The following is a 12,648-nucleotide window of genomic DNA, read 5'->3' as shown; positions in this document are numbered from 1 at the left end:
GTATAGGAAGAAGACTGCAGCTCCTGCAGCTCTCTCTGCACATGATAAATAGCTCACAACCCTGTTCTTTCTTCCCATTAAGTATCATATTTTAGCCAGATCCTAAACACAGTCCAAGACATTTATCTGCAATGCTTTACCATCTACAGCTGACCAAATAAAGTTGATTTCGTTCTTTGTTCTGATGACTAACCAAACATATCAAACGATTCTTAGAGAAATTGATCTGCAGTCTCCCAATTATTCACATCAAACATCTATAAATATTTACCTACACATCCAAAACATATACATATATATGTTCTCGACATGCTCTAAGAGATAATAGATGTGATTTTGCCTCGGTTTCTGAATGCACAGCACTGGAGTTCTTGACATGCTTTAAGATACGTGTGGACAATATGTTCCGATCGGAGGGATATAAACCGACCACGAGGACTGGTCTGCGGAGTCGGTTGACTCGTTTCCCTCACAATGGACCGGACCGTTCGAGTCAGTCGTTGATTCGGACCCGACCCGGCTGCCTTCTACAAATGCCCTCGTCATCCGGAGCACGTGGCATCCACGCGGATGGGCTCCACCGATCTCCTACGGGTGAACTGCGAGGTGACGTCACCCCTGACGGTTTTTCAAGAACCGGTGGTAGTCGTCTGATGGGCAATCTTCAAGAGAAACTCCTCGCCGCCCATGCGCCTCTCGAATGCCCTCAGGATACTCCGATCGGGCTACTGCCGCGGCGCCGGATCCATGTCGAGGATTCGGGCTCTCCTTCGATCGTCAATCGACGCCATAAAGTTAGGTAATGTCGTCGTATTCATCGGAGAAGTCCAGCCTTGAATGGGAAATAGGCTTCTACAAAATCTTTATTCGATCTTGGTTTTGCTTTGGTCCTTGGATCTTGGAATCTTTATCGATTGCTGTGGTGGGACTGGGAGGGTCAAGATTCTGCTTTGGGGTAGATGATGAAGGGAAGAAGGTGCTGATGGTTCGTCAGTTCTTGCAGTGTAGAAACTTCTAGCTTTTTGAAATGGCCAAGTATTGATTCAAGAAAGAATAAATACGTCTCCAATCGAAGGGAATTGGGTCAGTAATACTGCAAGAAGGTGCGCATTCGTAAGAAAGCTTTCACATTGTCTATGTTTTTGCCCCTACTGGAAAACCTAATCCATGATTCCCACATCTTATGTACGTCGAAATATAGGTCCTTTTGCCATCAACAAGTCCAAATTATTCAATGTCGTTGTCGTATCCTCATTGTTCCACATCTAGCAAGATGTCTTTTTCAAGAATAAAGTTATGGGCCAAAGTGACGATGCATCACAAGGGACAACAAATCCTCGTCCCAAGAAAATCGTAGTTGAGTGGCTGACAGAAAATATCCAGCAATTGAGGATATCACTGTCTCCTGTAATATGACTTCTTTCAAGTGTATTTTTATTGCCTAACTAGCATTGCACGAAAGGATCACGATTATGAATTTCTGAAGTCATCACTGCAGATCCATATATTATAAGTTGATTGACCACAGGGTGATGCATTTTTGTGTGTCACTATATTGTAACATGCATGTCTGGTGAGAGTTAAAACAACGTTTAAAATTGGTTGGAATCAAGTAGAACCGTGGACAATGAGCGAGAAAAAAAGTAGAAAGACAATTTGGTAAACACTACTATGTTGCAGAGCCTTCCTGTTGATTCTAAGTGGCATTTGGTTGACCATGAATGATTGAACTCAAAGATGTCAGTTTCCAGAATTAATACTTTCTAAAATGACTTTTAAATTATGCTATTTGCTTTGAAGTTAATATCCACTAGACAGATGTCCAAAGAAATTATAGGAACTTTTATGAAACACTACCTACCAACACATTTTCATATCATGGGAAGTTTTGCAATATGCATTGGTTGTTGTAAGCATGCATACAATTATCAGAAATTAGATCTGCTTCTTGCCTGCTTCATTTGTTTTGAACTCGTTAGACTTATACTGTTCTGATGCAGACATGATAGTATAAAATAAATCTGCTCACATGTGCATCTTATTATATTGTCATGACTTAATGACATGAAATTGTTTAATGATCTTAATGCTACTATTAATTGAAAATAAAATTAAATCCTTTGCAATAATTTTTTGATGGCAATTTAAGATAAATAATGAAGAGAAATTTTAGCTGCTTCCAAATTGTTTAACAAGGTTTATTGAAAAAGGGGATACAGTAAATTGAAATTGGTTGAGGGCTTTTCTTTTTCTTTTTAATGTTAATTTACAGCCCTGGCATGGAATGTAGATCATCCAATGGCTCCAAGTGAAATATTTGTGTTCAACTTTAATTCAAAGGAGGAGTTGAAGAGGTGGCACTTGTACTCTGATTCAGTTTATGGAGGTTGTATTAATTCTTCAATTTGTTCTTATCTAAACTTAGTAAATGTTTTCATTGTTTTGAAGAATTTTGAAGTGTCGTTCCTAATTGGTGGTGTCTTGTAAGACAGTCAAGTGTAGCTTAGGGTAATATATCGGCTGTCCATAATGGAATCTTGTGTTTAATTTTGGTTAGAAGTCGGATCACGTGACAGAATTTCAACATTTGTATCACAGTATAAGATAGATGGCTAATTTCTGTGATTTTACAACTTGTACATGCCTATTCTTTTTTCCTGAAGCATGCTGCTCCATGGTTATTAATCAATGCAGGATCCATGATATTGTACTACACAGAATAAGATTTTACCTTTAAAATTTTTGGCTTTAATTTAATAATAAGTATTGAAGGTTTGCTTCTAATGGTGGGAGACATGTAAATTTAATCTTTCTTTCTGGACCAAAACTGATTGTAGGCATAGGTTGTCAGTCAGTGTACTCATGTTCTTCAGGCTGAAGATATCACTGAACTGCATCATTCTATTATTCTACACTGACCGACACTCAGATCGAGTTACAAGAATATGATCATTATTCTATTATTTGAACACAGGATTCTTTAGTTTCAATTTGAGCACAGAATCAGCTTTTTTTTTTTTTGCAGTGATAATTGCATACAAAGTTATACACTGAGAACTGGGTCAATTCACCAGAGCAGCAGGAAGACAACTCATGGCAAGCTTTTTGTCTTCATTCCCAAGGATCACTGGCATATTGTGAAGGCAAGTTTCCTTCTGTCAATGTTGTTATTATGATGTTGACTAAACAGTCAAACCTGATCTCGGTATTACAAGCTTGCAAATCCCTCTAGATCGATATTTACTGACGTGGAAAGGCAATGTTATCAGCACAATGTTAGAATGAATCGTCATCGCCATGTCTCTTCCTGTCAATGCTGAAGGTGGTGTTCCTGGTGCTAAATCTGGACCTGGAGATTTCAGACTGGAACTCGATTGGATCAAGGCACCGAGGACCCAGCGTTTTATCTACAACCCCGTTTGTATTTGTAAGTGTTCAGCTTCGGGGTGCTAATAACATAGGCCCTTTGAAAATTATTTTTCTAGTATAAATTGCAAATTAACCTTTTAATGTATACGTTATTGATATATCACTTTTTCCCTGGAGAACATCGTATGCTATCTTTCCCGTTAATTTACGATCTTTGTTGGAAGACGTGCTATATCTTTATGGAAATGTTGTCTAGTTTTGAACTGTATCTTTTGTGTGCTCTTCTTTGATCATAACAGACAGGTTTAGATGGTGTTCTAAAACTGATGAGATTGTGTTATGTAGGACTTGATAAGGAGATCCATGGAGCCTGCATAGAGAAATCAAGTTACACTGCCGGAGAACCATTTTCTTTAAGATCTTCCACCTCTGGTGGAGAGCTGATCTCCACATTGTCGAGAACAAGAGAAGCAGAACGGAAAGGATAAAAAGAGCGGTGGGAAGTCTCCATGGAGCCGGATCCTTTCTTGTCATCCCATGGGTGGAAGCCATGCGATGGACATGGTATTGTGGATTTCTTCCTTAGCTGTGTCACATTGTCACTTATGAAAGGAAAAAGCTAGTTAAACTAATAAATTGAACCTCTCATCACACAAGATATCCTAAAAGTCAGATGACCCAAAAGTCTCTCGCGAAGGATAAGTTGTTAGTTGGTGTAATCGTAGGTTAAGTTTATAGGGTGATTTTTTAAAAGAAAATATTCATATTTTAGGTATTTTTCAATCAGTATTTTTATTTTCGTTTTTTTTCTAAATAATGATCCTAATTTAAAAGTATTTAAATTATCCCTTAAAAAAATTTCGTTAAATTTTTTTTGTTTATTTTATTTTATTTATCAATTTTAGATTGTTACAGTATTTTTGTTGGTTCATCTACAATATTTTTTTTCAATAGTATTTACAGTATTTTTACTGCAATGATCAAAATATTATAATAAATTAATTTTTTTATTTGGATGATGTTGTTCCTAAGTTATTATAAATATCTATTTAGATATGATATATAAAATAATTTATAATATGTTTTGATTTTATTTTGGTTCATTATTAATATTTATTTCTCTTCCAATTCTAATTATGATATTTGGATTTGATCGTTCGCTTCATCTCCTCCAAAAACATTTATAGATATTTAATTCTATCCACCAAGAAAACATATATTTTCTTTTCTTTGTTCGTGTTTAGTATTAATATATTTATCATAATTAAAAAAAATAAAAAAATTATAGATTCAACAATCATCCTTCCTCCCCAGTCATTCTTATGATTTAAAATTATTTTTTTGAAGGATAGTATCAATCCTAACCTCTCAAAAAATATTTCTGCTCACAGTTTTACTAATGCTGTAAGATTTTATGTTCCATCTCGAATTAAGGAGTTAATTGTTCTTACGAAGACTTCTCGGATTCCTCGATAATTGTTAATAACGTTCTCCTTTTTTTCTAATTAAAAGAAAAAAGACCGTCGAGAGAGGTCGTCGTCGGGCTTTCGACCGGCTGTTTTTGGCGGGTTCCGGATGACGTCACCCACCGCGATCCCCAGCCACGAGAATTCGGGGCTCAGAATGCTCTCCTCGCCGACTCTGACGCCCGCCTGGCGCCCCGGTCACCGGCGCCTCCCGGTTCCCCGCCCCCCCCCCCCCCCCCCCCCCGCGAAGGAATCTTGCTCTTGTTTTCTCGTATAGCGCGAGGACGACGTGCGATTCGCTTTCCTCTTGGAATCGTTGGGAGCCGCTATCGAACGGCGCAGACGACATGTCCGATGCCAAGGACCCGGCGATCATGCTCTTCGGCACCACCATCCCCGCGGCGCCCGCCGCTCCGGATGGGGAAGAGGCCGAGGTCGAGGAGGCGGACGCGGAGACCGTCGTGTTACCGGCGGAGGGCCAGGAGGTGAGATGAGAAGCCACCCCATCCTCTCTCTGTTCTTGATTGTCCCTTCTTGTTTCTTTAGGGTTGCATCTAAAGATCTGGTTGTGGGTGGGAGAAAGATGGGTTGGTTCGTTTTCTCCTTTTCCTTGCTCTTTTCTGCCTCTAATTTCTTTCTTGATTCCTGGTTGTAATTTCTCCTTTCCGTTCGATTTTATGTGGCGTTTTTCTTGATAGGGTGATTGCTGGGAGGAATTTATGACTCGGTCGGTTCTAGTTCTTTCGCGTTTTCTCGAGTGAGCTATTTGATGAAACATGATAACCATCGAGGATCTTGCGTCTCGTTAGACCAGAATTACTTGGTTTAGCGACCTTTAATGTGGTTGAGCTTTCTAATGTGTTCATTCACACAACTTTTGCGCGTTGAGTGCTTATGCTAGCTAGTCCTTGATTTTTTGGACAAATATTAATCTTATTCTTTATGAGGAACGTACAGATTTGATTCTGTTTTGTTCTTGTGAACATTGTTTTCCTGTTTTCCTTCAATTCTTCGCAAGAGTGAAAGAAATCCTGTTTGTTGTGGTTCTTGTGATTTGTCTCTTACTTGGAGGTATCTTGCAGCTTTGTTTACACCGGAGGATCATGATTCATGAATGAAAGTAGAAAACATGATGCTTTCTTGAACTTTTCTATTTGTAGAAAAGTTTAAGTGATTTGGGTTATGTCCTGCTTATGATGTTACATCTGCTGCACCCAAAATTTAAGTGTGCTTTTGGCTGAATGTCTTCTATGAGAATAAGGCATATTTTCGTCCAACTATTGATGAGACAATGGTAACGAAAAAGAAAAAGAGCATGAGACTGCGACAAAATACACTGTCACTTGAAAAAGTGTTTATTTCAGTCTCTCAGAGCAAGGATGATTTTTTGCTTTAAGGAGAAGCCATCTATTCTATGTTTTTGGTAGGAGGATCTACTTGGCTGATATTTACAGTTGTGCACAAGTGGGTGGCAATGTTTTAGTTTCATTAACCACAACCTTCTGGAAAATTTGGCATGTTAGTTTCGTTAATCATTTTCACTGGAAATACTTGATAGTAGGTGGGTAAAGTTTTGACTCCCATGTACAATATTTAGAGTTTGTTGATTTTCTTTGTGTTACTTGTTGAGTTCCATTTGTTTGAGTATCTTTTGCGTATTAACTATCTCTTAGCTTTTGACTGATTGAGACTGAAATGACCAAAATGTTCATACACACCAACTGAAATGACCAACATCCTATCACGGACAAAGTTCTAAACATGATGTTTGATGTAATACTTGTGTATATTCGTGTCTTTCTGTTTGTTCATGCTTTGCATAGTATGTAGAGGAACGGTTGAAGGCTTAACAACCTCATTTTAGTTGGGTTTGGTGGCCTTCTTAGGCTTGTAAATAAATGTTGTATCATGTGGACACTTGTGAGAGATATTCGGTCTGTAGTGGATCATTTTGACCCTTTGTTATGCAATCGTTCAGAGCTTGTAAAGTTTGTTTGTAATTTGCATTGTTTATGAGGTGTTTTCGAAAATGTTTGCTTGTGGATCCCAAGTGAGACGCTTTCTCTAATCCGTTTTCTCTTTTGTAGGTCCTAAGGGACCATGGGAGGTTTCGGGGAGGCTAACCTTTGCGGACGGACACGCAAGGGTGCCGCACGACTTAGGCAAAACCAGCTAAGTCCGTGATAATCCGGTTTTAGCTGAGCTTTTGTAGAATTTTTTTTTCCTATAAGAATAGTCTGTTTATCAAGGAATTTTCTTCCATCTACCCCCCTTGACTTTGTTTCTAGGGCCAAAGAAAGATGATGATATAATAAAAAGTCTGTTTATGAGGAGTAAATGTATTTCGCCCATTTCCTGAACATTGAACCTGCTTGATTAAAAACTTGGTTACATGAGGAAGGAGATCATAACCTATAGCGAAATCAGATATCTACAGATCACTTATGCTTAATTACCATTTCTTGTTTCCTTGATATTTAACAAATACGTCAAAGATAGTTGTGTGGAAGATCTAAAGCCGCATACAACTCAGAAAATGTCTGCAGAAAGAGTTAGAAAAACCTTTTATGCAGAGTTGTCTAGCTAACTTTTAGTATCTGATGTCTTGTATTTTTTTTGCCAGAGAAAACACAGGGAGGGTCTTAGCTATGTAGTTTTAGGGACAACATATTTGTGCTTAAGATTTTTTGAGATAACTTTTAGTATTGTACACGCCCTGTTGAGATAGCAGTTTAAGTGGATCCAAATAATTCAGGTGTGCTATGTTAGCATGTAGCATTTAATGACTTTATATGACACAAGATTGATATCCTACTTTATGAAGGGGGTCCCTACTAAGAAGAATGGCCAGAATTGTCAGTCAGGAATAGATGGAGGAAGAGAGAAAAGTATTGAATTTTTTAAATTCATTTCATCTAGTTAAAAGAGGAAACTAATTGTAGTTTGCATTCATGTAGTGAAAAAAAATCTAAAATTGCAAGGAAAGAGAATATAGAAAGAAGCTGGGATGTACAACAGATTATGTATAATCTCCCGATTATGTGGGGTTGTTCTCATGAATCTTTTCCTTTCATTTAGCTCTTTTGAAGGCAATACCTTTAGGCAAACTAAGAGTCATCAAGTCTCTTTTTATTATGGTTTCTTATAAAGTGTTCTCAGATCTTGCTCTACCTTTTGCATCACTAATCTTAATCAACTCACCTTGTCTATCAGGTGCATTCGTAAGTCTCCTTTGGATATGTTCGTACCATTTAAAATGAATCTCCCTTATCTTATTCGTTGACCACAAATTAACGTATATGTGTGTATTAGTTGAATTTCTTTGTACAAATATGGTTCTGAAACATCTCATTTGTGTTTTATTAGGGGTAAGCTTTTGTTGTTTGGACTCTTTATTTCATCATAGTTTTAGATATTGATGCAGTCACTGAAATATGCCACTGAACTTATTCTACAGGATAATTATTTATATTATTTTGATATTATGTTTCAGGATGCATCTAAAGAAGTAACAAATGTGGACGTCAATGATATTTCAGCTGCAGCACCTGATGAAGAGGATGAAGGTTCACCAATTAGTTCATCTAGTTTGACCAGTAGCAATGAAGAAGACGGTAAAACATCCATTGCAGATGAAAAGAAAGCAGTAAAAAATACAGTGGAAGACACCAAGACTGAGGTTGATTGCTCTGGACCAGAAAAGGTCCTCAAGAAGCCGGATAAAATTCTACCATGTCCTCGCTGTAATAGTATGGGCACCAAATTCTGCTATTATAACAACTATAATGTTAATCAGCCTAGACACTTCTGCAAGAATTGTCAGAGATATTGGACTGCTGGAGGAACAATGAGGAATGTCCCTTTTGGTGCTGGTAGGCGCAAGAGGAAGCATTTGGCATCACAAGGTCATAACTTAGTTACTCCATCAAATGGATTACAATCTGCTCAACTAGAGACTCTTGACTTGACTCATCAGCGAGCTCTCCCATGTGTGCCTGCAACCCCTTCACAACCTCTGATTGGAAATGGGACCATCCATAAATTTGGTCAAGAAGTCCCTCTCTGTGAGCCCATGGCCACTGTGCTCAATATCAGAAAGCAAGGCGGACATGCTGATTCTGGCTCCACAATATGTCAAGAAAGCAGGGAGGAACCTTCCCGTGCATCTTCTGCAGCAGCCTCCAATATTTTGGAAAATGGATCTGCTGAAAATGCAATTCACAAGCAGCAAAGTGGCATGCATGTTTACTGTAATGGTCTTGCACCTCTGACTCAGTTGCAGTGTTATCCTGAGTCCTCCTGGTCTTACCCATGGAGACCAGCTTGGAGCAATGTTGCTGCCATGGAAGCTGGTAGATGTTCATCTGAATATCCTTGTAGACCAGGGAATGGCTATCCAAATCCGATTCCATCGAGTCCCAGAGCAATGATGGCGGCAACACTTCCTTTCTTTCTCATGCCAACTCCATTTTGGGGCTTCACCACTTGGTCCAATGGAACGTGGAATATACCATGGGTTGGATCTAATAGTGGATTCAAATCCTCATCATCTTCTTCAAGCGGTAGTGGTTGTTCAGGAAATGACTCTCCGATGTTGGGTAAGCATTCTAGAGGTGCTACTTTACAGAGTGAGGAGAAGATGGAGAAGTCTATATGGGTTCCTAAGACTCTTAGGATAGATGATCCCGAGGAGGCTGCAAAGAGTTCAATATGGGCTGCCCTAGGTATCAGGCCTGGTATAGGAGGTGTCTTCCAGTCCAAGGCTGAAAACAAGGCGCATAAGTCGGATGCTGCACATGTATTGCATGCAAATCCTGCTGCATTATCCCGATCTCTCTCCTTTCAGGAAAATACATAAAGGGTGTGATCAGAAGTTCTGAGGGAGGTTTTGTTATCATGGATACAATTTGTGAAGGTCAGTACACAGACAGGATTTGTGAACAGCATTGACTTGTATCTAGTAATCAGGATCATGAGATCTGAAACGAAGCTGACCGCAAAAGTTGCCTGTGCTTCTCATGAAGCCATCAGAGGGAAGGACCAGGATTGTCAACATCATCTAAGACTGTTCAGTAATCCGTGTTGTAAATACGAGAAAAAGGTATTTGTCTCTAAATTTCTACTCCAAAGAAAGTTTATCATCTCCTCCGCCGTGACTGGTTTAGCGAACCAACAAAGAAAGATTCAGGTCATAAATGTTGAACAAAAAGAATGGCTTCGGAACTCAAGTACTGAATCTTGAAACCATATCCTTCTAGTAGGGAGGCGAAAATGTACTTGTGTTTTCGTATGGTTCTTGGTTTTTTTTTTTCTTCTTCCATTTTTTGTCTTTTAAGGCTCACTTTGAAGTTTGTATGAATATAGCAATATCGGATGTCTGGTTCATCTTTGTTGTCCTACAGAGTCTACTTCTTTCACGAATGTAATGAATGGTTTACCGAAGACGTTTAAGTTGTTCTTCAGTTATCATATTCTTGTGGGTTCCAAGTTTTATGTGCACTGTGCATGCAGTGTCCCAACCGAACATACTGCTTATATTGTGTGTTAAAAGTTGGAAATGTGAATGTTAATGTTCTTCACCGATCAAACCACAGGACTGGGGTCTTATGAAATTATTTTCCTCTTATTTCTCGAGGAGTTGGTGAATAGCTATTAAACCTGTATTCCCACTGGAAGAAGAAGTCTGATTTCACTTCAAGCAGCTGCATCCAGTAATTGTTTTTTGGGGACTGCAATTTCACCAACTTCATCATCTATCATATAATGTCATTTTTCATTTGTTGCAGTGTCGTTCATTGGGCATTATTATTATAAATCGTGACATGCATCACAGCTCATGGAATGCCGTATCAACAATATCATGTCGGAAAAATCTGAACTTGTTACGTGGTAAGATTGTGCACATCAATTCTTAGATTATATACGAATGTGTACATTATATATGTATAGTGTGTGCGAAAGGTTTGGTCAAAGGCCAAATTACTCATCGGCCACCGCCGTGGACGTGGCAGCATGCAAGTGCTTTGCGGATGGTCTTCGAACTCTCTCCTCTCCCACCTTTCCCTCCTCCCTCCACAGCCATCTATTTCTCCTCATTCCAAGGATCATTTATTCTTCTCTCTCCCTCTTTCTCCTGTACTCACTCCTTTTCTCCTTCCTCTTCCTCACTATCCCCTGGGGCTGGCTCATCCCTCATCGGCAGGACACCATGGTGAGCCTATCTTCCTTCATCTGCCTCTCTCCTTCTTCATACTCCGAATGCATTCGTATAACCTCTCGTGAGAGCATTAACATTAATGAATGCTTTGCTTGTACTGATGAAGTCGAGTAGAACGTGTATCGAGAATTACCAACCGTTGTTTCTTGTACCGATGACTGATCACGATCTCAATGTGCATTGCCAAGGCGAATTCGGCGTCGGGAATGGCGGTGAGCGATGAGTGCAAGCTCAAGTTCTTGGAACTCAAGGCCAAGAGGAACTTCCGGTTCATCGTCTTCAAGATCGAGGAGAAGATACAGCAGGTGAAGGTGGAGAGGCTCGGCCAGCCTGGGGAGAGCTACGACGACTTGACGGCATCCCTGCCGGACGACGATTGCCGCTACGCCGTCTTCGACTTCGACTTCATCACCGACGAGAACTGCCAAAAGAGCAAGATCTTCTTCATTTCCTGGTAGGCAGAATGATCCACAAGACATGGCCGGATGTTGTGCGGGGTGTGTGTGTGGGTGTGTGTTTGGCACATCGAGCACATAACTGCCATAGATTTCCGGCAAAAGCATAGTCATTAGAATTCAGGACAACTGGTGATCCTTTTCCGCGAACCAGCAACAGAATAAACGCGAGTAGAATCACAAAAAACCATGCAATTTGCATGATATACGGAGTCAACTCATAAGCAATTAATTACAAGCGTGTTTATGCCATTTTTTTGCTGTAAGCAGGTCTCCTGATACCTCGAGGGTGAGGAACAAGATGCTGTATGCCAGTTCCAAGGACAGATTCAAGAGGGAGCTTGATGGCATTCAAGTGGAGCTACAGGCAACCGATCCCAGTGAGATGAGCATCGACATCATAAAAGGAAGAGCTCTATAAATCTGCCACAATCGAATTGTTGGTCAATCATTTGTGATGTGATGAGATCGGGTGCTATTAACCATGTTAAAGAATGTGGTACTGTGTTGCCTTCCCTCACTTTCTTCATCGAGTTTCCATATCATGAATGCAGCTTTCTCTCGTCTCTGAAGCCATTTATATTTGTAATTTAACTAAACAATTCAGAGACCACACCAAAATTAATTACCGTCTTCAATGCCCAACCTGTGCTAAGCATCAATCAAAGTACATACACTACAGAAGCTGATTCGTATGATCAGAGATGGGGTTTAATCTTGATGACAGCACTTGAACCAAGTTTCAAGAGTGCCGTGGATGGAGGAGATGTGGTTGTTCTGATTGCTGGCTTCCTCTCCCTCTTGGTATTCTTGAATTGATGATGACACAACTTTTTCTTGGGGAAAGGAATTGATGCCATGGCTTACGTTGCAGAGTCATCTGAAAAAGTGTCTATATCATCTCATAACCTATAATCGAGCTAAATCTCGACTACTTATCTGAAGAGTATTTGTTAATCTTGGATTCCTTTAAACTTTAAAATTATTTTGATTATTTATATGGAGTTTGCGTTCGATAAGCCATCGACTCGATATCATTTTTTAATAAAAATTTTGACGAATGAGAAAATTTTCACCACCAAACAAACATAAGATTGAAACAAATAATATATATATTTCTTGTAAAGCTTAATTACTAATT

At 39.4% G+C, this 12,648-nt stretch overlaps 2 protein-coding genes across 6 annotated transcripts; both read left to right on the top strand.

The window, feature by feature from the left end:
- The first annotated feature begins 643 nt into the window (after positions 1–643).
- Positions 644–10,304, top strand: LOC135605714 (cyclic dof factor 2-like). 4 transcript variants are annotated; one of them, XM_065096118.1, is made up of 8 exons: positions 653–799; positions 1,004–1,103; positions 2,273–2,386; positions 3,026–3,143; positions 3,270–3,427; positions 3,715–3,933; positions 4,882–5,320; positions 8,329–10,304. In XM_065096118.1, the coding sequence occupies exons 7-8, from the start codon at positions 5,183–5,185 to the stop codon at positions 9,691–9,693; spliced, it is 1,503 nt and encodes a 500-aa protein (XP_064952190.1). In that variant the 5' UTR covers positions 653–799; positions 1,004–1,103; positions 2,273–2,386; positions 3,026–3,143; positions 3,270–3,427; positions 3,715–3,933; positions 4,882–5,182; the 3' UTR covers positions 9,694–10,304. The 4 variants fall into 4 exon arrangements, with proteins under 4 accessions (XP_064952188.1, XP_064952187.1, XP_064952190.1 ...); XM_065096115.1 differs by having other exon boundaries at positions 652–1,103; XM_065096117.1 differs by lacking the exon at positions 2,273–2,386.
- Positions 10,305–10,925: 621 nt separating this feature from the next.
- On the top strand, positions 10,926–12,112 carry LOC103975795 (actin-depolymerizing factor 1-like). Of its 2 annotated transcripts, XM_018822600.2 has the most exons (3): positions 10,926–11,046; positions 11,241–11,506; positions 11,778–12,106. In XM_018822600.2, exons 1-3 carry the CDS (start codon positions 11,044–11,046, stop codon positions 11,926–11,928), a joined length of 420 nt encoding a protein of 139 aa, XP_018678145.1. In that variant the 5' UTR covers positions 10,926–11,043; the 3' UTR covers positions 11,929–12,106. The 2 variants fall into 2 exon arrangements, with proteins under 2 accessions (XP_018678145.1, XP_009389157.1); XM_009390882.3 differs by lacking the exon at positions 10,926–11,046 and having other exon boundaries at positions 11,211–11,506; positions 11,778–12,112.
- Positions 12,113–12,648: the final 536 nt, after the last annotated feature.

This window comes from Musa acuminata, chromosome BXJ2-2 (genome assembly GCF_036884655.1).
Source record: "Musa acuminata AAA Group cultivar baxijiao chromosome BXJ2-2, Cavendish_Baxijiao_AAA, whole genome shotgun sequence".
NCBI lineage: Eukaryota > Viridiplantae > Streptophyta > Magnoliopsida > Zingiberales > Musaceae > Musa > Musa acuminata.
The sequence above is the reverse complement of the archived record's forward strand: the minus strand, read 5'-3'. Positions and strand labels throughout refer to the sequence as shown.